The following is a 23,506-nucleotide window of genomic DNA, read 5'->3' as shown; positions in this document are numbered from 1 at the left end:
GAAAAAGGTCTCTGCACATTGGCTACCGCGAATGTTAACGAACGCACAAGAGCAAAAAGAACAAAGCCGAAGTTGCGATGGCTGCCATTCGAAAAGCAGGCTTCGAACTGGTCGAATACCCGCCCTATTCTTCAGATTTAGCCCCCAGCGACTTTAATTTGTTTCCTCGGCTCAAGGAACACCTCAGGGACAAGAAATTTGAGGATGATAGCGAGGTGATGGCTGCTGTAGAGGCATTTTGGGAGAGCTCTGATAAAGATTTTTTTTTAAAGGGTATCTTAGGTTTAGAGAAACGTTGGACTAAATGTATTATGTATCGACTTGTAAGGAGACCACGTAGAAAAATAAATTAAATTTAAACTAGAATCGTTGTTTTATTATACTCATTATCATTACTTTTTGATCGCCTCTCGTATGTCCAGAGTTAGACATTAATCTGGCTCTGGAGTCTGGACATAAAAAAGTCGCACGTCTATTTTAAACTACGGGGTTTTTTTATTTCTATATTTAGGGGTATGTGATTTCAATTTATAATACGTTATGCCCACTAAACTATTTTTCCGATCAACAACTTTGTTCTACTCTATTTTCTACACTCTACTTATCAGTGTCTATCTCTACTACCGAGCTTCTTATGCCACTCATTTGAATGAAAGGAAATCTGTAGGCTCTATTATTTATTACTTACCATCACTTGTCAGAGATACGGTCGTTACTCAAGGTAATGTGCCATAGGAGTCTAGTTTCCTTAGCCATAAGACCTAATTTCGAATAACTTTAAAGTATGTTTTGACCCAAAAACGAAACATACAGTTAATATCCCGTATGCAGGTGCACGAAATAATTTCGTATTTCTGCAGAACAGCCAGGTGTGATTAATGATTTTTGTTATTAATGTACCTAACTCTGTTATGTGGCGTTTCTAGAACTTCGGCTCATTTTGATCTGAACCTGGGCTGTTATATTTTAGTATTCAATCATCTTTCTATTTTATACGTAGGAGAGCCACGCTTCGGCACGAATGGGCCGGTTCGACCGGAGAAATACCACGTTCTCACAGGAAACCGGCGTGAAACAGCGCTTGCGTTGTGTTTCGCCGAGTGAGTGAGTTTACCGGAGGCCCAATCCCCTACCCTATTCCCTTTCCTACTCTCCCCTATTCCCTTCCCTTCCCATCCCTACCCTCCCCTATTACCCTATTCCCTCTTCAAAGGCCGGCAACGCACCTGCAGCTCTTCTGATGCTGCGAGTGTCCATGGGCGACGGAAGTTGCTTTCCATCGGGTGACCCGTTTGCTCGTTTGCCCCCTTATTTCATAAAAAAAAAAAACTTAAATATTCTTTATAACTATCATCATCAACAACACATTACAACCTACGTACTTTATTAACAATCTCATGGTCATGTTTTTCAATATAAAGTTGTGTGGAGCATCTATTATATCACTTGTGTGTATAATTGAGCAAACTTCTACTTGTAACTTGCGTAAGTAACCAATTTATGATGGGCCTACTTCGGGTGCGAGGAGATTGTTAGTGTCATCTCTCATCTTTATACCCACTATTACTATTTACTTTGGTATTCTACTATACGGTGGTATTCTATATTATTTACTTCGGTACTCTATGTTAATAATGTTACTACGAGTGTAGTGCGATCCGCGGGAGTAGGTACGAAGAATTTCATACAGACACGCTATTTATCTCTTGCACACGGTATATTGTTACTTCACTCCATTTGCCTGTAATTTGAATTCGGAACTCACTGGTATCGTTGACGGGCGGCGGCGCGTCGGCGGGGCGAAGCTGCGCGCGCGCACCGACCACGAGCGCGAGCACCACCAGCGCCGCGCTCATCGCACCGCGCCGCGCCGCACGCGCATCGCGGTACTGTAATGCGAAATTGAACTTTAAGTATGGTGGGTAGAGTGTACAATTAAATACAAGGAATCAAGAATCAAGAATCAAGATCATTTATTCACAGATATGTAGTCAAAAGTTTAACATGGTTATAATAGTTTTAGTATCTAACATATCCTACCATAACAATGGTGTGTGAATGTCATTACTGTATACAGAATAAATTAAAATAACATGAGGCAAAACAATTTAACATTTTTCATAAATTATTAATTAGATTTCCTAAAGTGCATTGTGTATACATATAATATAATTGTTTAAATTAACTTATCAAGTATTTCATTATAGTCAAAAATATTACATTTAATCAATATAAATATGTCAAGTAATCAATATTAATATGCATGTCAACTATTATAATATAAATGTCAGTTATTTTAATTACATAATATAATAATAATTAATACAATTTTAAGAGTTAATCTAAGTCAGGTAATGTTTTTGTTTTGAATGTAGCATGTAGTCATTTAGATTATAAAAACAGTTTTCTAAGAGCCCTCTTCTTTAACAGTGTATAATGATAGTTACTTCTTTGTACTTCTTGAATGTGTTTTCGATCGCAGGCGATCATACAATAGCAGACGAGATACAAAGCCTGCGCTCGAAGCGGAGTTCGAATTATGAGAATAGGCCCACAGAAGTCTTACAGAGAAATAAAATGGCAACTCAACAATGAGCAACCACGGTAACATGGCCTCGAACCTCCAAAATCTAAATATTTTTCCATTTTACACAAGAGTATGATATTTAAGGAACCACAGAAATAAGTCAAGATAGAACGGCTACGCGGGTGGAGTACGCGTGTTTCAATCTTGCACAAGTGTGCAAGATTCGTTGAACGTTCATTCAGTCAGCACGCACGTCTCGACTTGATTACACCGGAGCAGTTATGCAAAAATGCCTCATTGTGCAATGTCTAATTGTAAAAACAGAAGTACGAAAGTGAATCGGTCAAAAGAAGGTATTTCTTTCCACGGGTAAGTTATTTGTTGTAACTAAAAGCAAAGCTAAGGAATCGCTCCTGTCAATTTTTACACGAGCGATTCCTTAGCAACACACGCGCGTCGCCGTTCTATCTTGATTTATTTCTGTGTAAGGAACTATAGGAGGTTTATACAAAAATATTAGTTTCGAGATAATATTATAAATAAAAAATGTAATAAGTATACAAATTACGATAATATTCAATTGATGTTTATTGTATCACTAAAACCCACGTGGCAGAACATAGAACACAATACAAAAGTCATGACATTCCTGCTCGGTTTGTTTCCTTTTAAGTCCTAAATTGTAAGACATTCACAATTACAAAGAGCACGAACACAATAAAATGTTTTTGTCGAATTTGGGCACTGCTGTTGGAACAAGGAAACGGGAGTAAAAATAAAACTTTGCATTTCATTAGCCAGCAGGCTAGTAAAAATACAGTGACCTATTTCCTAATTAATGTTAGTTGGTATACTTAATCTGGGAAATGGGAATACTATATTAGAAGAAGTGTTAGAAACAATAGGAGTTAACCTATCAACTCCCAAGCTGTCGAATTCGACCGCGATAACAATAGAATTTTCAAGAATCCGTGATCGAGGGATTAAGATAGTTTAGTTAAGATTCTTATCCTGATTATATTTTTACAATTAGGTACTATTTTTATCTACCCCTCCTCTAGTCGTGTTCCTCATGTCTGAGGGTCGTGACTTCCCCTTTCTATGACCTTCCTTCTAAAACCATAGTGTTACTTCAGCTATTCCTATCTTCGGCCACTCGAAAAGTGTCGTAGACGGTTGACTCAAGTGTGGTGCGGATTTGATCGTATTTTTATATTATTTACAGTTTATATTCACAAAATAGAAATAATAGGGAGTCGAAATAATAATATTATAAATATATTATGATTTATGTACTTAGATAATATTTTTTTCCTTTGGCCACAGCATTATGCGAAAGGGTTGATCCGACTTTGATAAAGTTTAGCGCAGATAATGTAAAATAGCACAGATAACGACATTGACTAATATTTATCGCAGTAAAATGTATAGTTCCTGGGTTATTTTAATCAGTACGAATTCGCAAGGAATAGCTTAGTATGTACATACTTAATTATTAACAATAAAAATACTATGAACGATAATATAATAATATAACTTAAGGCGGGGATTAATCTCAAACAAAAACGATAACCTTGCACACAACCAAAGACCAAGCGTATACGCATCACAATAAGATTCATTTTAGCTTAGCATAAAACTTTAGGTTCTCGGGCGGATCTTCTCTATTTTTCATGTTTTTTTTAAATATCTTTGGAAAATAAATATTAAGAAACAAAATTGTTCGGTTAAAGAATTTTTAATATATATTTACTAACAATTTATTCAAATAAAATGTACAATTATCCTAGTTAATACTTATATTTCGATGAAATAGAGTTTTTTCGGAGGTAAGTTTGTAAATTAATTACAGCCAAACTATTACGTTTTATTAAAATGTTTATGGTTTAAGGTATTTTGAATATTGTGCTTTATATGTCATATTTTTTATCACTTCGTTATTATATTGGAACTAGGTAAACCGGGAGTCACGGAATAACAAATTGGGGTTTATCCTCGCCTTAACAACTCTATATTGTGCGAGGAATGCAATGATTTAATCGTATCGAAGACTTCGAGAATGTTAAGTCTGGTTTCTATAATGAATAATGATCCATATGTCGTCAACATAAAGTCCTGTGGAAGGTAAAATAACTCAGAACGCGGAGAACCTAGCCTTCACTTTTAATTCTAACATGTTAGTCATGGCTGCCATGCCGCTTCAATGTTCCACTTTCAATTTTGTTCAAAACTATATTCGATTAACATAACCAGTTATGTAATTTATGTGTTGGCTGTTCTGAGTATCCTGTACCTACTAGCGATAAAAGTCCGGAAAAATGTCATTTTAAAATGGCAAACCTTCGAAATTTCATAACAACTAGACAAAAATATAGTTTTAAATACTTTTGACCTCATATAAACTCGCTAGAGATAGTCATTTGTCGAAAATAATGGCAGTTTCGGAGAATTAATAAACAGGTAGAGCTAAAACATTATGTAGAGCTTTCTAGATCTTTAGGCATAAAGCTTTTTTTAAATCTAAATATTTTATGATTAAACAGATGAACTGATTTTGATGAAATTTGGCGTGGAGATATTTTAAGTCCCGTGTAAGGACATGGGATAGTTTTTATCCCGGAAAAATTAATGGTTCCCACGTCAAAACGAATTTCATTATATTTATTTGTAGAAATACGGGTAATATTTGTTTGAGGAAATCAAGTTTTTGTTCATTTGTACTTTATTGTAAAGTTATCCTCATAAGCCATGCCCATAAGTTTATTTTCGCTTTGACCTTCAAAATATATCAACGTCTGCCCCTATACATCAAGAAGCCCGTATTTATATCGTGAAGCAACCGTTCGTTTTGAAATTAAGTAGTTCTATTGTACAATTATTATTGTATTTAGAACAAAATTCCATAGAGTTTCCGCAGGATTTTTCCTCGGTTATACCTTCTTTTGTTCCGTAAACTTTTATCCCTATTTCTTAACTGAAGTTAATCCATAGTTATTAATATGTATTATGAAGCAGAGAATGCGTATGTGTATCGTGTTCTTGAGAATTCTGCGGGGTACTTCCCTAAATTTCACCTCGTGGTAGAGGACCCCGATTCCTCGGAGCTCATGCGGCAATGACATTCTTATACAATCACGTCACATAACAAACGGTGTGATTATGTACGTGATGTGGGTCAGCTGTTTCGGTTAACAGTAAGGACTGGTTTGCAAATGAGCTGACATTGGCATTCGGTACACCTTCTTACTCATTGTTTATGTTTTTTGTTCACTTTAAATACATTGTGAGGTCGAAATGCTTGTTTTATCGATCATAACGTGTCGCAACGAAATTAGTTTATTGCGTGGGAACAGTACATTTTTTCGAGATATTCTATTCGAAGTCCTTAAGGCAGGTAGTCTTGCAAAGTTCACATTTCACTCGCTGCGAATTATTTAGCACTCCAACTACTCCAACAATAATAATAATCTCAAAAGTTACTAAGGAACTTCCCTTGCAATTCTGGTTTATAAACCCTTTTTTGTAGGTCATTTGAGATTATTATTATTGTTGGAGTAAGGTGATTTAGGTGATTTTTTTTTGTATTTGCTTACTTGAACTCTTGGCATCAAAATAATCTAATTATTACATACTTACGATGCACAGTTTTTATGAAATAACCCGTTTATTAAGAGATAAAAACAGATAATTTTGATGAAATTGTGATCTCTGAATTAAGAAAATGAAACATAATTAGAAATAACTAATTAGCGCATTTCGAAGACGAGAATGTTGAGCTCATTATGCGCTGAACAGATTTGTAAATTAATTATTTATTGCCATAAACTAAGCGCACAAACACAACTCGGAATGACATTGGGCACGAAGGAGCTGTTTTTAACGCTTGATTTACCTAACATTATCCACATAGATGAACTTAAAAAAAAAACTAGCTATTACTTATAACTTATATACGCAATAATAATACTTCGTGTTATTTTATTAGTTAATGTTGTTTTGTCAAAAAATGTACAAAGTTGCGCAAATAATTCGCAGCGAGTGAATTTTGCAAGACTGCAGCCTTAAACAGGATTTAGAATATCTCATTAGATGTCAGCGTAAAAAGGAATCGTAAATACTGGCATACAGACAGTAATACTTAACTTTAGCATTATTAATATTCAGCAAGTAAGCAATAATAGATGTAGAGAAATTAGATATTACTATCTTAGCTGCCACAATTTTTTAAGGTTTTTTTAATTGCGATGCAATCTTTATTACACACTTTGTTAAACTGGCAACACAAATTTTTGTACTACAGGTACATTTGCCGTTGAGCAAAAACATTTTCTTCCTCATATATCATGTTCAGTACATAACATAATATATTATGTTAGTCGTAAACGACACACCTGTAACCACTTTATGTAGCTGGGGGAAGTGGGAAAGTTGTGTCGTAAAAAATACTTTTATGACGTATTTATTATACCCCCGTTTTATATGAAGTCGTTAGAAAACTCTTAAGAAAATTGTATTACACTTTTTGTGATTTTTCCACGAGCTTTTCAAGGAGTTGTGCTATTGGTTACGTTTGAAACTACCTTCATTTTATGTATTAGATAGATAGATCGTTTATTTGCTTAGAAGGCAGGTACAACAATAAGATGTTAGAGTATTTTCCAGAGCCTTATACATTCTGCCTTACGGCATGCAAAATTTTATCATTGTATATTAATTGTCATATTTCATCATATTTAAATTGGCTAGTTAATAATAATTGGAAACGTACTATGCCCTATGGTGTGTAAGAACTGCAGTTCCTAATAAGTCCGGCTATTGTCCTATGGGTCAGACCAAGTGCATGCCTGCCACCTAGTTTTAGCGTTTTGTTTCTAGAAAATTCCTCGCAACTTTGTGATCACAGAAATAAATTTTGCACGTGTAAGTAGAAAGCTGAAATATGATACTTTTTTACCCGGAAAAATGGACCATACGGTCCAAGCGCGATAAACTAATTTTTCGCGGAAAGGAGTTGCGGGCGTCATCTAGTCTATAATAAACATACCTTTGCCACAGAATATATATTAGTAGTACCAACCTTTGCTTGGCCGAGAGCTCTAGCCACTCTACTCGGTACGTGTAATCAGGCCCTTAGTAATTTCACGGCGTTTCCGTGTCATCGCGGAGGAAATGGCAGTGGGATCGTCACGGCCCACGTAGACCGGTTCGGTACCACGTTTGGTATTACCACAGACCACTATTCCACGCACAGGTGTTAGATAACGCTAGTATTATGGTATTAACCAGGACACTTATGAATTTTGTTACACTAAGTAAGTCTGTAGATATACTGTGTTTTGACATTATTGGGTCATTTTAATTCTTACAATCAAACGTTACCCTAATCGGAAACTGTGCACTTGCACTGGTCAGACTGTTCACAACTTGACGAACATTAATTATTGTGCTTAACTTTTAACAAGGACGGTGTAACTTTTAATTTCTAGTCGGAGTACGTACTCACTAGTAGTGTATCTACCAACAAAATCTAAGTTTATATTTTTTCTAAGTATATCGACCATTATTATGTCAATATGTAACCATATTGTATAATGATTGTTTATTACCTTAGGTGCAATTATGTAACGTGTTCATTAACATTCAGATCAGTAGTTCCTAGAATCGAGATATAATCTGTATCTAATACATAATGTATGTAATCAATTTAACACACGGTGCTTTATCATAATATTATGTTACTTTAAGTTAGAGAATCCATACAAAATAATATATTATATGCAAATTTCTATCTAGAGGTATTTCTCTGTTATGCTGCAGAACCGATTTGGATGAGATATGGAGGTACTTTGAGTCCCGGGAAAGGACATAGGATACTTTTTATCCCGAAAAATGTACGGTACCCGCGCGATAAACGAATTTTGGCCCAACGGAGTTGCCGGCGTCATAAGTAACAAAATAGTTTTATTTTGTTACTAGTCACCACACTCAACAAAAAATTATAAGAGTAAGCGTCTAAACAGACCATGCCGAAGTTCCGCGGTGGAAGTTCGGCATGATTCCGCCTGCAATGTATTTTAAATTACCGATGGGAGCTGACACACCATGCTGAAATTCCGTCGCGTTACGATATTGTATGCGTCTGAAATTGCTGACATAATCATGCCGAACTTCCGCCGCGGAACTTCGGCATGGTGTGTTTAGACACATAAAGATAAAAATTGATTTCGGCTTAGCTGTTTGCAGCACGCAAGTCTGGCTTTCAAGACCAATAATAACATCTCTACTGTTCATGAAAAACTTATTGTAGTCATATGAAGCAATTGTTGCCCTAGAATTATTATTTGTGCTTAGTATTCGCAGACTGTATTACCATTAGGAGAATTACTAGGGACGTAATTGACAGGGGAAGAATGCAGGTTCTATTGCAAAGTCTGTTCACGTGACAGCATTCCTGTACCATTGAGATAGGGGAAAAAAGTTATTGATATGATTTTATTTGAGGACTAAAAAAGTAACAATTCAAATTATTGGTTTAATAAAAACTTTTAAGGGAGTGGATATTTTCTACAGATACTGAGAGAGATATTTAAAATTTAGAGTTAAAGAGAGCTGATAAATTAGGCTCCAATTACAAAATTGAGAAGAAACAACAGGTTGGATACCGGAAGTGATATCAGAAATGAAATATGAATAGCAGACTGCAGAGGTAGGCCTCCGGAAAGAGAATGTATTATGGACATTACATCCTCTCCTATGCCACGCCGGCGGCGGTCTCTCCCTCCGTCTAACGAATTTTCAATGAAGTGACGGCGTGTCCTGTTGCAAAATTTATTATATTTTTAAGCTATTGCATTTATCGCGGGCTTTGAGCGCGGCGACCGAATCAAGACATTCCGTAACGAAAAATACCTATCATGACCGGCACAGTGCGGTGTAGCCAGTCCCCGAGTGCCGCAAGTATTTTTTACCCATCTCAAAACATGCACATCGCCGCTAAAGAGGCTCCCACTTCAAAAAAGTAGAGCAACTTTCTTTATGAAGTGACTTCGCACCCCTGCGCCGCTTTGGGAGTACAACAATTCATCTGTAAAGAAAGGGCCACTAGTTGCGACATTCGCTGTGTCATTGCAGTTGGAATGCGTTATCGATTTTTAAGATCTCATAACGCGAATAGCGAGTATGGCTTCGTGTTGATAACATTGTTGTAGAATTGTTATGCGGCCTCTGCATGTTAACACAGATGATTGAATGTTTAATGTACTATCAGAGAATTTGAGATGGCGGACGCTTAAGAGGAGTCCACATCGCCCTTTTTTCCATGCAAACGTTTCCTCCCTGGATAATGCTAGTAGAGTTATGATTTTTTCCTGAATATCTACGGCCACTAATACAATGTCCCTATGTTTTCTTTTTTTCATAATTTAATTATTAAATAAGATATGAGCGTTCAAAAACCTGGCCAGATTGTCCGCTGTGTTCAAACATCCAGAAAACAGATTTGGCTAGATTATACAAAAAAACATAGGAACACAGCTCAAGCCTTTCTTTAATAAAAATTTTAAAATTAATGAAAAAAGTACTTAAATCGGTTAAGTTTGGGAGAAAGAATCAAGGGACAACGAATCGTTGATTTTCTGCAGTTATCTCTATCGCATTCTGCGGACTGCGGTATAGGCTTGAGGTAAGGGAGACAGCCAGCTATAGATATTACACGTACTTTTTTTTCCGGTCCGGAAATACTGCTGGCAAATACTCTGTTCATTCCAAAGTTGTTGACGTGGGAGAGCCATGCTTCGGCACGAATGGGCCGGCTCGACCGGAGAAATACCACGTCCTCACAGAAAACCGGCGTGAAACAGCGCTTGCGCTGTGTTTCGCCGAGTGAGTGAGTTTACCGGAGGCCCAATCCCCTACCCTATTCCCTTCCCTATCCTCCCTTATACCGTTCCCTTTCCATCCCTACCTTCCCCTATTACCCTATTCCCTCTTAAAAGGCTGGCAACGCACCTGCAGCTCTTCTGATGCTGCGAGTGTCCATGGGCGACGGAAGTTGCTTTCCATCAGGTGACCCGTTTGCTCGTTTGCCCCCTTATTTCATAAAAAAAAAAAGTTAGCTAATATTTTTTATTTATTAATCATTATTTTCTACTTATTACTAAAATAATTGTTTGTATCAAAGCGCTCGAAATTACTGGACCGATTTCGATATTTAGCTCAAATGCAAGGAACCTTGGAGAAGGATGTTTTTTTTAAAGATTTTAGTAAATAATAATAAAACAATAGAGCGTTACTACATAGATGTTAGCTCAGCCGGGAAGTCTCATTTACCATTCGACACGGTTTCGCTCGACAATTATATTTCACCACAGCTACGGGGAGTTACTTCAAATTGTTTTAAATAACAATACTATTGGCCAATGAACAAACGAACTCAAACACTGTCTTTATCGTCTTTGAAGTATTTGAACTTGTACCCTTCAGATATTCTTTATGCTTCACTATCTTTTATAGTACGGGTACCTAGTATAATAAACAAAATATTATAAATAAACAAGATGGGTTTAATGTTTATTTTATTGTTAGATATAAAACTATTAAGTTAGTTCTCCAAACATTTTAATCATAATAATATATTTAAGATGTATAACAGAATGCTGCCCGCAATTATTTTCGCAGGCAATTAGTTGCAACATTATTTTTGTGATAAACTACATAATATATTCAATATCCTTTTTCAGGTCTCCAAGTTTGTGCAATGTGCATTCATAAATTAGTATGTTTTGGAATGATTTTACAGTTAGGGTGGGTTGCACCAACTTATTTTAACTATAACTGTAACTTAAAACTATAACTATAACTACTAAAAACTGGACGCCATATTTAACTATAACCATAGAGCTCGACAAGGCTTTAAATGAACGTGGCGAAAAAAGGAACTATCGCTCTCATCATACAAAAACGCCATTTTTGACAGTTCTACTTTACTAGCAGCGCCCCCGCCCACGTTAATTCAAATCCTTGTCGGACCAGCAACAGACATCTGTCACACAGGCTAACTTAACTTTGACCACAGAGGTCAAAGTTAAGTTAGCCTTAACCATAACCATAACTTTGACCATAACTGTAACTATAACCACGCCTCTGGTGCAACCCACCCTTATTAATTCTTTAGAACTGCTCAATCTCTACTTACTGAGCTCTACTTTGAACACATATAGCTATAAATAATAAGTCCAAAGGACTTCACTAAAAACTAGCACGTGAGAACTGTGTGGGAATGTAGCACTAAACTCTAAGCAGAGCCCTAAGCACTAAGACTTAAGTACTAAGACCTAAGTACTAGTCTATGTGTCACAGTCAGCAATCACAGCGTTCCAGGATAATTGCGATACGATTCTCAGTACAAAAACAGAACTGTGGATTATATTATTAATATTTATTGATTCTTTTTCCGAGAAATATCGAGAGCACTATTGTCTTTGAGTGTACTCTGTGTTGAATAAGGGATTATAGATAATAATTGCCTATTATTAAACTTTCATTTTGTCATTACGGAATATTTTAGTCTTTAATCCTTATGTGGTAAAGACTAGAGTTGCGTATTCTATTGCGCGGGCGAAACTTAAAAAAAGGATTTTAAAAATAAGTTTATTTAGTATTTTTCTACTCCTTTGGGATTTTCAAATTTTTGGTAGCTGATCTACTTACGGTAATAGATCAGTTAGCAAAAATTTGAACTTAATTTTACTATACGTCTCGTAAGATTTTTAACCCCCGACAAAAAGAGGGGTATTATAAGTTTGACGTGTCTGTCTGTCTGTCTGTCTGTCTGTGTGTGTATCTGTCCGTGGCATCGTAGCATCCAAACGGGTGGACAGGGCGGTGAGCCAAATTTTTTTCGTTTTCGCTTCGTTATAGAATCGCCGATCAAAATATATGGAATTGACATAAGACGAGTCGAACGTCAACGTCATATTAACGAACGCTTATATCAATTCCAGACATATTCATCGGCGATTCTATAACGAAGCGAAAACGAAAAGATTTTGTCTCACCCCCCTGATTTTGATCTAGTTTTTTTTGTTTAAAAGCTAACATGATCGAGAGTGTTCTTAGATATAATTCATCATCATCAGCCTGTTCAGTGCTGAACAATCAGTATCTGGTTCATGAAAGGCCGTTGGCAACTTGTAGTCGTTTGATGGGTTTTATATTTCATTCTAGTTCGTGACATTTGTAAATATACAATATACGTATAAGTACACATAATAATGGAAAGTTGACCTGGTGCTGTAGCATCACCTGGTAATCAATAGGATATCCAACTCCTCGCCAACTTAGAGCAGAGGTTTCGTGTCTGGGCTCATTTTAATTGCGACAACCAGTAAGAAGTAGATAAACAGTAAATATTTACATGCTGCTGCTGCAGCATCACCTAGATTCTATAGGAACTGAGCCTCGTATGAACCCAAAGTGGAGGTTTCATGTTTGGGCTCATATTAACGGCCTCATCGAAAAGGACATTGATAGAATATGGTAATTATGAGAATATGATTGTGTTGATAGGAATTATTCTGCACTTTTTAAACTTGTGTTGGTTTAAACAACACAAGTTTAAAAAGTATGAAATAAAATTAAATTAAGAAATTTAAAAAAAACCCCGCCAAACAAATTTAAAAAGTAATGAAATAATATTAACTGCCTTTAAGTTCAAATAATTCCTAACTTGTGTAAATTAATATTTTAGTCCATAATTGTTGTTAAGGTGTGTCGGGGGACCGCTTATGTAGATCTTTAATTTCACATAACAATTAGTTTAAGGATCAATTCACAGCAAGCTGAATCGAGATAATCAGCGACTTGACGGTTGTAGGTTGTAGTTTCCTTGGCGGTCCCCCGACACACCGTGACAACAATTATGGACTAAAATATTACTTTACACAAGTTAGGAATTATTTGAACTTAAAGGCAGTTAATATTATTTCATTACTTTTTAAAGTTGTTTGGCGGGTTTTTTTTTATTTCTTAATTTAATTTATTAAATATAATTTTGAAAATAATACCACATTCCAGTAAAAAAACAAAGTGTTTTTAAGAATATAATATATATGCAAACAAATTAATTTAGACATGATGTTAGAGCATTTCATTTCCCGGAATAATAATAAATCGAGATCCCAGCATATCCAGACACCCGTGACACTTTTACTGATTATACAAGGTGTACAAAGCTGTAGTAATATACCCCCTAATTACCTAGTAACTACACAGTAGATAGAAAAAGTCATAGGCACGGACATTACACGGCTACTTGCTAGTTTTTATGATAGGCAAATTTTCAACTGAACTTTGAAATTGATTTTTACGCTTTACGTAAAATTATAATTGATAATATTGTAGGCAATATTTTACATAAACGACTACTCCTGCGTCTTTATTGTCAGAAACTTCAAAGATAGTGAGTTCCCTACATGTTACAACATAATATTACGTGCCATTTGAGGATCATTTTAAGGGCTGATAGAGATTTATTAAGCTTAATTTTCTGGTACTTTTTGCGGATCATACTTTTGTTTTCGTTGACCTCGTAAACTAGCTACTTTGACGTCTATTATAGAAAGTAATACATACTAGTTACTACTACATTCTATGTGTTTTATCCGAGTAATTAAGGGTGTCTGGCTAGCTGGGATCTCAACGTATTGTCAGCGAAGCTCGCGCGACTCTACCTCCCGCGGATTCTAAAATTAATTCAGCATGTGCTATTATATTTTTGAGTGTATCATAATAGCTACAATTAATTGAGATTCACGATTCTTCGAATAGAGCTGACCTATTTGCTAGTTTTAGAAAATGATTACTTTTGTAAAGTGTGATTTTATTCAATTGAGTTTGTTATTTGATTCATTATATTGTGTTCACACTACAAAAGACTACATGAGGACCGCATCTTCGCACAAATTCGTTTATTGCCAGTCAACCATACATTTTGCAGTCCTTGTCCTTTATCGGGACTCAAAATATTTCGATAGCAAATTTTTACCTATGTTCGTATTGAAAATTCTGCATTAAGGCACTCCTACGACTACTCAGCTTAATCAGCAGCAATACAATCTTAGTTTTTCGTAAGAAGCTCTCACAAAAAACGGCCAAACATCAAACAGGGTAGAGCAAAAGAGCGTACGTTTGGATGCAAGACTTATGTCCGGTGAAAGTTGTGACGCAGGGAACTAGTATCGAAACACTCATTCTCACAACACAAAGCGTTGGCAATGTGATGCAACACGACCAAGTTGTATACAGCTGAGCACGACAACATTGAGCTACCTACTATGCCCCTTCTGATGTAGCTTTATTAGTCATAGAATACTAACAAAATTTTAATATCGAATTGAAAGATCCTGTTATACAATAATATGTATTTATCCTTGTGCAAACTGTTGTGTACATTGAATATGTGTGGATAGATTTTTCTTTGTTTACATACTATAACTGCTGGACCAATTTCAATGTAAAACAGGCGAAATTTTCTTTTGCGTGCAACAATACAATAAATAATAATGAAATGACTAGACTGATGACGATGATCCTGGCTAGTTAATAAATGTCAACTTAACTCGAATCAGCTCGTTTTAAATAATGTTAATGTATAATTTGACGCTGTGGTTTGATTTTATATGAACCGGCTGAGCGGAAGCCCTTTCAAAACATGCGGGCTTATTAATTTCGACTTTATTCATGTCAACACGTAATTTATTATTTATGAACACTGCTTTTATGCATTATTTATTATTTTTATTGCATTAACTCTGACTAACAATATAATTATAACTTTGTTTGCGTGAGTTACAACTTGAACAGAGAACACGTCTTATATATTTAAAATAGAATAGACATACACATCATAGCAAACATAAATGAAATAGACATTAGACATAATATTATGTACTCATATTTAATACAATTCAAAAGTAGCCGCCTACATTTTTCTGTTCTTCTTTAACGATTTCAAAGTATCTTTTAGTTTCTTCAACCAAGTCCTCGTCTTTATCGTCATCGAGCGTCGCAACATCAGGTTTATTACCTTCGTTTTGTATTTTCAATTTCATTTCTTTCACTCGCAAGTCTAAAATATGCTCGCGTCTCGTTTCACGTTCGTAAGTTTCATGCATAAGTTGCTTATCGTTCGGGCCCGGCGACATCATATTTTCAGACAAATTTAAAACGTACAAAGATCCTTTGTCGTCGCCGACCACGACGGATTTCCCTTTAGGATGCGGGGCGACTTTGTTAAGGCAGTTCTTGGATACGTTCAACGTTGCCACTGGCTCCCGATACTTTCGAAGCAGATCCCAGTAGTAAAATACTCCATCCTCCGATGCTACCATAAAACTGGAGTACCGCAGTGGCGCCCAAGCTACGTCGGTAACTAGGTGGCTATATGGTTTAGTTACTATTATGGGCGCGGTACGCACTTCTTCGCTCCATATCCGGACGCTGTAATCGCCGCACGATATGAACATTCTCAGCGTGCATGGACTCCGGTGTATAGCTTTCACGGGCCCGGTGTGCGCTTCACAGTGCGAATATAAAACTTCCTGATGATTTCTGCCCATTCTATTGGCGTGAATGATGAGCCCAGATTCGGTTCCTACCAAAAATTTTGCTATCAAACCTTTATCGAATTCCAAGCAGCTCACTCCTTCGGAATTTTTCAAACTTGGGGTCTCATTTGGTCCTAATTTTACGGATATAGGTAATTGGTCGATAGGCGAAGACGAGTTTCTTGTATCCCACCATAAACATTGACCATCAGGTGATCCACTAAAGAATTGCGTGCCCGTTTTTGTATGTGTGTAGCGAACAGAGGAAACTGGCGCGTGGTGAGAATTGTATATGGAGCTCGAAGCGCTTGCTGATTTTCCAGCTCGTACGTCAAATAATTGGACAATTCCCACGTCCAGTCCAGCAATTATCAAGTCAGAATCCACAGGCGAGCAATCAAAGTCCCAACAACCGTGTCCAGGATCAAACTCATAAACTGGCACTGTTCCTTTGTGGACATCCCACATGTAACAAGCCGTACCATCGGTTGCATTACCATCAGGATAGACCTTGTGGCAGTACGACGCTACAATTTTCGAGTGATCCTCAAGAGTCCATCCGACGCTAGCTACCGGTCTTTCCATCGAATCTCTGAATACGTGTTTAATTTGGATGTTATATTTTTCTACGGGCGGTTCAGGTTTTGTATCGGTAAAGTAAGATTCGTACATCTCGATAGCGTTGTTCTGTTGAATGTTGTGTTCGATACGGGCGTTGAGGCTCATCACTGTGTGAACGTAGTTTTCATCGTGCTGGACTTTCCTTCGATGTCGCGCTAGATGGTCCTCGTTGTAGACGTGGACGTCCAGGGGCCAACCACCCTCGATATGGTTTATACCTTGATCAGTAACAATTACGTTCTTTGTATTACTATCGTGCTCCGATTGAGGTAACGTCACTTGCACCTCCCTATGCACTGGATTTCGTAGTCCGTACTCCTTCTGCATTTTCTTGTCTGGGTTTATTGAATCTAGCATATGCCCGGGTACGTTTTGGAAGAGCGGTTGTCTTCCAAAAGACTTTCTCAGCTTCGTATATACTCTTGAATATTGATATCGTTTCATTTCGATATTTTATTTTACTGAGTTTCACAAATTATACTTCCGCAGTTGTTTCAAAATGATAATCTAGAAGGCCATGTGATTTTGTTTACGTGACAGTGTGGGGGGACTGTAACACATGTGGCCTTGTTCCACAGAGGTTACAGTAAAGATTAATTGTTAAATAACTCGACTGCGCTAGAGTGCGATTAGTATTAATAATCATAAAATTGTTTAAGCATAAATGCAGTTTACCTTATGTTATCGTATACGGTCACAGTTATGTCGATTTAATTGCGTACTCTAGGTGTTTCTTTTTTATATTATGTATAAATTATTTTTATAGTTTATTTGCGAGATATCGTTTTCATATTAGTAAGAAAATTGTTCTTAATTTATTGAATTTTATTGTGTGCTGTTGGGTGGGTTATTATCTTTTTATTTATGATTTTTGAAAGGTTGATTCTCTAGCTGCATTTTTGGCCATGACATTATGGTTTTTACTAAATTTTGTGAGTTATGAGATAATATTTTTTAGTTCGTAGATTTAATTTATACTCACGAATAAGCCAGTTTTTAATTCGACTGAAATTTGTGAATTAAAATATATTAATCAATTTTCTACTTTGCTCCCAACTCGAATGACCCTTGTTATAGAAGTTGTTTATGTTTCAGAAGAACTACTTTTTGACATAAAAAACTTAATTAACTAACAAAGTAGCGCATTAAAATTTCATAATTAAATAAAAAAATAAATTAATATAAAAATTTCCGTCCGGTGCAAGCGCAGCGAGCAGACGTGTGCATAAAGTGTTTTGCTTTAAAATAAATCGGAATAAAAGTGAAAACTGCAATTTTGAGAACTATATACACGGAACGTAAGGCTTAAAATTCAATGTGTTAACTGCAACTTAACCGGTACGCCAGTTTGTCATTACGCAACACCTAATACAAAGTCTCGTGCACACCTAAAGAAGAAATATATCAAAGCGATAAGAATAATGTGTACTCAACATTCACCTAAGAAAACCCTAACATTTTCAATGATGTCTGAAGGCAGTTCGTCGCAACCAGATCTATCAATTCCTATTGATATAACGTCACAAGATTATAGGGGAAAGAAGCGAAAAACCTGTGAAAGTGATTACACTAGTGAACTAAATAATTTTCGAAAAGAGATCTTAGAAATATTGAAGGAAACAACTAAACACCATAATCAAACTATAAGTACCATAAATGATAATACTTCTTGTATTAAAGAACAACTTCAGGACATAAAAAGCACCACGGAGTATCTGATATCTGAAAATAATTGTCTAAAGTTAGAAATAGAGGAGCTAAAAAATAAATGCAACCTCAACGAGACAAAAATTAAAACCCTGCAAGATACCATCGATAAACAGTCCTCCTCATCAGAAGTGTCTATATTAAATAAAAGTAACTCGTATAATGAAATCATGGCGGAAATCCAGGAGCGTAATGAAAGAAGTAAAAACATAATTATTGTAGGTGTAGCCGAACAAAGCTCTTCCAAGTGGGAAGAAAGACAAGAAGCAGACAAACGTATAATAGACCAAATAATAAATACTGTCTATCCTTCTTGCCCAAGCTACAAAAGATTTATACGCCTTGGAAAATACAACAAGAATAAGTCACGGTCCTTAAAAATATGTTTCTACAATGACGAAATCCCGAAAATAGTCTTACGCAATAAAAATAAGATAAGCATAGATGGAGTGAAGATTTATCCAGACCAAACTATGCAACAACAAAATTATATGAGAAATCTCAAAATTGAATTAGAAAAAAGGAGAGAAAACGGCGAAGACAATTTGATAATAAAATATATTAAAGGGGTTCCTAAAATCATAGAAAAATCAACAATCAAAGAAAAATCAAAAAACTAGAGACCACTAAGATATCGGAAATCGTAAACAAAACTTCACGAACAACATTTAAAATTACGGATAATTATGATGAAGTAACAACTAATACTAATAAAACAATAAATTTTTTGTATGCTAATGCTAGAAGTCTGGTAAAAAAAGGTAAACATGATGAACTCAGGTGCATATTAAAGTCTTTGAATAAACTTATACATGTGATTGTTATAACCGAAACCTGGATTAAAAATGAGCAGGAGGCCCAAAGACTCAACCTAGAAAACTACAAACATTACTATAATTATAGGACAACGACTAAGGGGGGAGGAGTATCTATTTATGTACACCAAAATATGAAACATGAACTGTTAGAAGACAAGACTTATGAATCAAATCATTTTCTTTGGATACATCTCGAAAACCTTTCTTTAAATATTGGAGCTATATACAAACAACCTACATCAAATACAAAAAATTTTCTGGCCGAATTTAATGAACAAATATCAAGAAAAAAACGCACTATAATATTTGGAGATTTCAACATGAATTTACTCAGTAAAGAAAAAGATGTCAAGGAATATAAGTACATGCTTAAAGAAAATGGAATACAAATTTTGAATAAAATTGACAAAGATTACTGTACTCGTAAAACGCAGACTACCGCAACTGTAATAGACCACGTTGCTACATCTCTGAAGGATAATTTTTATCACATGACCTTAATAGACACACCTTTCTCGGACCACAGACAGATATATTTCGAAATTAAAAGACCCCTACCTAAATTAAAAAAGAAAATAGCTTATGAAACACTGAACTATGAAAAATTATACAACGCAATAAAGACACAAATGTCTACTAATCAAGACAACTATATTGAATTTGAAAAAGATATAATAAATTCAGTAAAACAGTCAAAGGAATTAAAATATAAATACCAAAACTCGACTAACCAAGACTGGATTAACAAGAATATAATGTGTTCAATAAATGTGAGGAATAATTTATGGAATAAGTGGCAAAAATCACCGGGAAACGAAGACCTGAAACAACTCTTCCTGAACCAGAGACGTAAGGTACACAATTGCATTCAACAGACTAAAAAGCAGTACTACTTTAATTTATTTAATAATTGTTCTAAACAGCCGCTTAAAATGTGGAAACTTATAAATAGTTTAACTGATGGTAAAACAAGGGATCGCTATATTCCACCCAGACTACAGACTGATGCTGGCACTGCCTCAGATACACGCGAAATATGTGAATGTTTTAATTCCTTTTTCTCCACTATAGGATACGAGCTTGCGAAAAAAATTCCAAAAAAATTTCATTCGCAACCTCGTGCCATAACTACGGTTAATTCAACTGAGAGTTTACTGTCAGAATTCCAGGAAACAAATATTGACGAAGTATCCGAAATTATAGACAGCCTAAATGCAAATACGAGTGTAGGTCTGGATGGAATATCAACTAAATCAATTAAATGTGTTAAGGAACTTATACTAGAAAACCTTGTTAAATGTATCAATAAATGTCTTAGAGACGGTATATTTCCGGACTCCTTAAAACTTGCAAAAGTAAGCCCAATCTACAAATCTGGTGCTAAGACAGATCCCGGAAACTATCGACCAATATCGGTATTACCGATTCTATCGAAAGTCTTCGAAAAGATAATACACAAGCGGTTAACAAAATTTTTAGAGTCTAAAAACTACTTTTTTAAGAAACAATATGGGTTCCGACCTAAATCTAATACTTTAACAGCAGCCATTGATCTAGTAACTTCGTTAAAACTAAACATTGATAACAAAAAGATAGCTTTAGGCATATTTGTAGATTTAAAAAAAGCGTTCGATACAGTGAGTCATAGTAAACTTTTATCCAAGTTAAGAAGTGCTGGTATTGATGGTCAGGCTTATAAAGTAATAGAATCTTATCTGTCAAATAGGCAACAAATTACGAAATTGGATAACGCACAAAGTGAACCTAAAACGATAGATTTTGGTGTGCCGCAAGGATCGATACTGGGGCCATTATTATTCCTAATTTATATCAACGATTTGCATAAATTAGGTCTTCAAGGTGATATTACTTTATACGCAGATGACACTAGCCTCTTTTATTTTGGTCACTCGATAATCAATATTATAAAAAAAGCACAAAAAGATCTTAACCTGCTATATGATTGGATGCAAAACAACCTACTTACAATTAATACATCTAAAACAAACTATATTATTTTTTCTGCACTAAATAAAAAAATTCCAAAATATCCCTCACTTACTATCAATAATGACCCTATAAGCGAAGTTAGTAAAGAGAAATATCTTGGTTTAATTCTTGACAATAGATTAAATTGGAAATCTCATTTAGAATACATAAAGAAAAAACTTATACCATTATGTGGCACATTTCGCTACATATCCCATTGTTTCCCTAAATCGGTAAAATACCTAATATATAATTCGATGGTAAAGCCCCACTTAGAATACCTAATAGAAATATGGGGAACTGCATTTAAAACTGATCTCAAAGTGCTTCAAACAATGCAAAATAAGATAATAAAAGCCCTATTTAACTATAATTTTTTAGAAAATACAGAAAAAATCTATGAAGAAACAAAAATTCTTACGGTAAACCAAACTTATAAACTTAATACATGCATCTTGATCAAAAAAATCTTAAATAATGAAATAAATACCCAAATAAAATTTACTACTAAAGGTTGTTTTCAAAAAATCAAAACTAGACAGGCAAATAATATCTCTTTAAAAAATCCTAGGACAAACTATGGAAAGAAATGCATTTTATTTGAAGGAGCGCAAATTTACAATAAACTACCATTAGATATTAAGCAGGCAAAATCTTTAAATACATTTAAAAAGAAATTAAAAGCACATATCATAGAAAATACCACAATTACTTAAGATTAGAAACATAATATTTAATAAGTTTGTATTGTACTGATGTGTCTTGTCTTAGCTATTAAGGTTTAAATCATAACAAGAATGAAATATCGAAATCAGTTCAGCCGTTCTCGAGTTTAGTGCTAAAAATACATTCTGCTATCCATTTTATTTTAATTTTTAAATTACAGATCAAAATTAGCATCAATAACAAATCAAATCAACAATAATATATCTTCTGCATATTATATTAGATATATCTTGACAGTGTGCGCGAGCCTTAGATAACACAGAGCTCGATATTTTTATGTACCCTACACTTTTGAATACAAAAAATTATTACAGTAATTAACAGTTATAAACTTGTATTGAGACAATTTGGACTTTGTTATGTTCTCTGAAGATATCAAAATGTAATTTATAATTATAAGTTTATGAAAATGTGTAACAGAAGTACCAAAATATAAATAGGTAGGTTGTGCAGTGTAGTAAGCCGGCCGGTGTGTGATGTGCCGTGTGTCAAACGAATTTCTTTGACCTATATTGCAGAAAGATGTGTTCAAATTATAATAACTGTAAGTATAAGTATTATTTATGTTATATATAAGCTGTGTCTTGCGCTAGAATAAGTTTGCTTATTATTAGTCAATGTTCTCAAGTAAGTGAATTATTGTAATTCTTTTTGAGAAATAAAGTCTTTAACCGTAAATGACGCTATAAAAAGCGTAATAGTTACCACTTAAAAAGTGTCAATTTATAAAAAAAGTGACATGTATTGGCAAAAATCGATGCAAATAAAAAAAGATTGTTCACTTACATGAAATCCAAAAATGATCCTATGTTTCGGTTATGCACATTGCACACACATCACATATTTTTCATGCAAAACAACACAGGTATACAACACTAATTCACAAAATCACTATTGTAGCATGATGACGTTGCCACATGCGCGTGCGCCGCCGGCGTTTGAGTGACTGGCGCATGGCGTGAGTACGATCGTGACTGGGCCCGCAGACCGTACGGAGCCATACCACCTCTTATTAAACCTTTAAGTCAAAGAAACAAGGTTTATTATCAAAAGAATTTACAGGTAATTTTACACTGAATGGACTATAGAAACTCTCGGTAAGGCTCTGTTTAGTTAAGGTACAGTAAATACCTAGACAGGTTTCAGCTTAGGGCTGTCAATTGTGACACTCATTGTTCGCGTACATAGAGGCGTTTGATTGAGAGATTTCTTGCAGTTACCAGCCCTGTATGACCGATGCGGCTAGTTCTGTTTCCTTCTAGCGCTGGTTGTTATGGTAAACACCAACATAACGCATTTCCTGGTTTGCAATGTTACGTGTACGGTGTAGTGGATATGGGTCAAAGTGAATTAGAAATTTAATCACAGATAAGGTGACAATTTTATGAAATGAATGTTATCTAGAAGTACAGTTGGTGAAATTATATTGCGATATATTTATGATGATTGATGTGGTAACTGGTAATATTGACTGACAGAAAAATATAGTTCTTAAACTTAATGTGATAGCCATT

At 35.2% G+C, this 23,506-nt stretch overlaps 2 protein-coding genes across 2 annotated transcripts in view; both read right to left on the bottom strand.

The window, feature by feature from the left end:
• LOC121732488 overlaps nt 1-22,952 on the bottom strand; it is a 54,908-nt gene extending 31,956 nt beyond the window's left edge. Inside the window, exons 1-2 of the mRNA XM_042122386.1 lie at nt 22,779-22,952; nt 1,766-1,889 (exon numbers count right to left, since the gene is read on the bottom strand). Of these exons, the coding sequence (XP_041978320.1) occupies nt 1,766-1,856 (91 nt within the window). The 5' untranslated portion in view covers nt 1,857-1,889; nt 22,779-22,952. The remainder of the gene's footprint in view (nt 1-1,765; nt 1,890-22,778) is intronic.
• On the bottom strand, nt 15,480-17,232 carry LOC121732487 (dynein intermediate chain 3, ciliary-like). Its single transcript, XM_042122385.1, has one exon. The coding sequence runs from the start codon at nt 17,194-17,196 to the stop codon at nt 15,493-15,495; it is 1,704 nt and encodes a 567-aa protein (XP_041978319.1). The 5' UTR covers nt 17,197-17,232; the 3' UTR covers nt 15,480-15,492.
• Nucleotides 22,953-23,506: the final 554 nt, after the last annotated feature.

This window comes from Aricia agestis, chromosome 12 (genome assembly GCF_905147365.1).
Source record: "Aricia agestis chromosome 12, ilAriAges1.1, whole genome shotgun sequence".
Classification (NCBI taxonomy): Eukaryota; Metazoa; Arthropoda; class Insecta; order Lepidoptera; family Lycaenidae; genus Aricia; species Aricia agestis.
This window is presented reverse-complemented; position numbering and strand designations above follow the sequence as displayed.

What these genes read in the sequence shown, in the direction of transcription:
- LOC121732487 (XM_042122385.1), bottom strand. Translation starts at nt 17,196, where the DNA reads ATGAAACGATATCAATATTCAAGAGTATATACGAAGCTGAGAAAGTCT.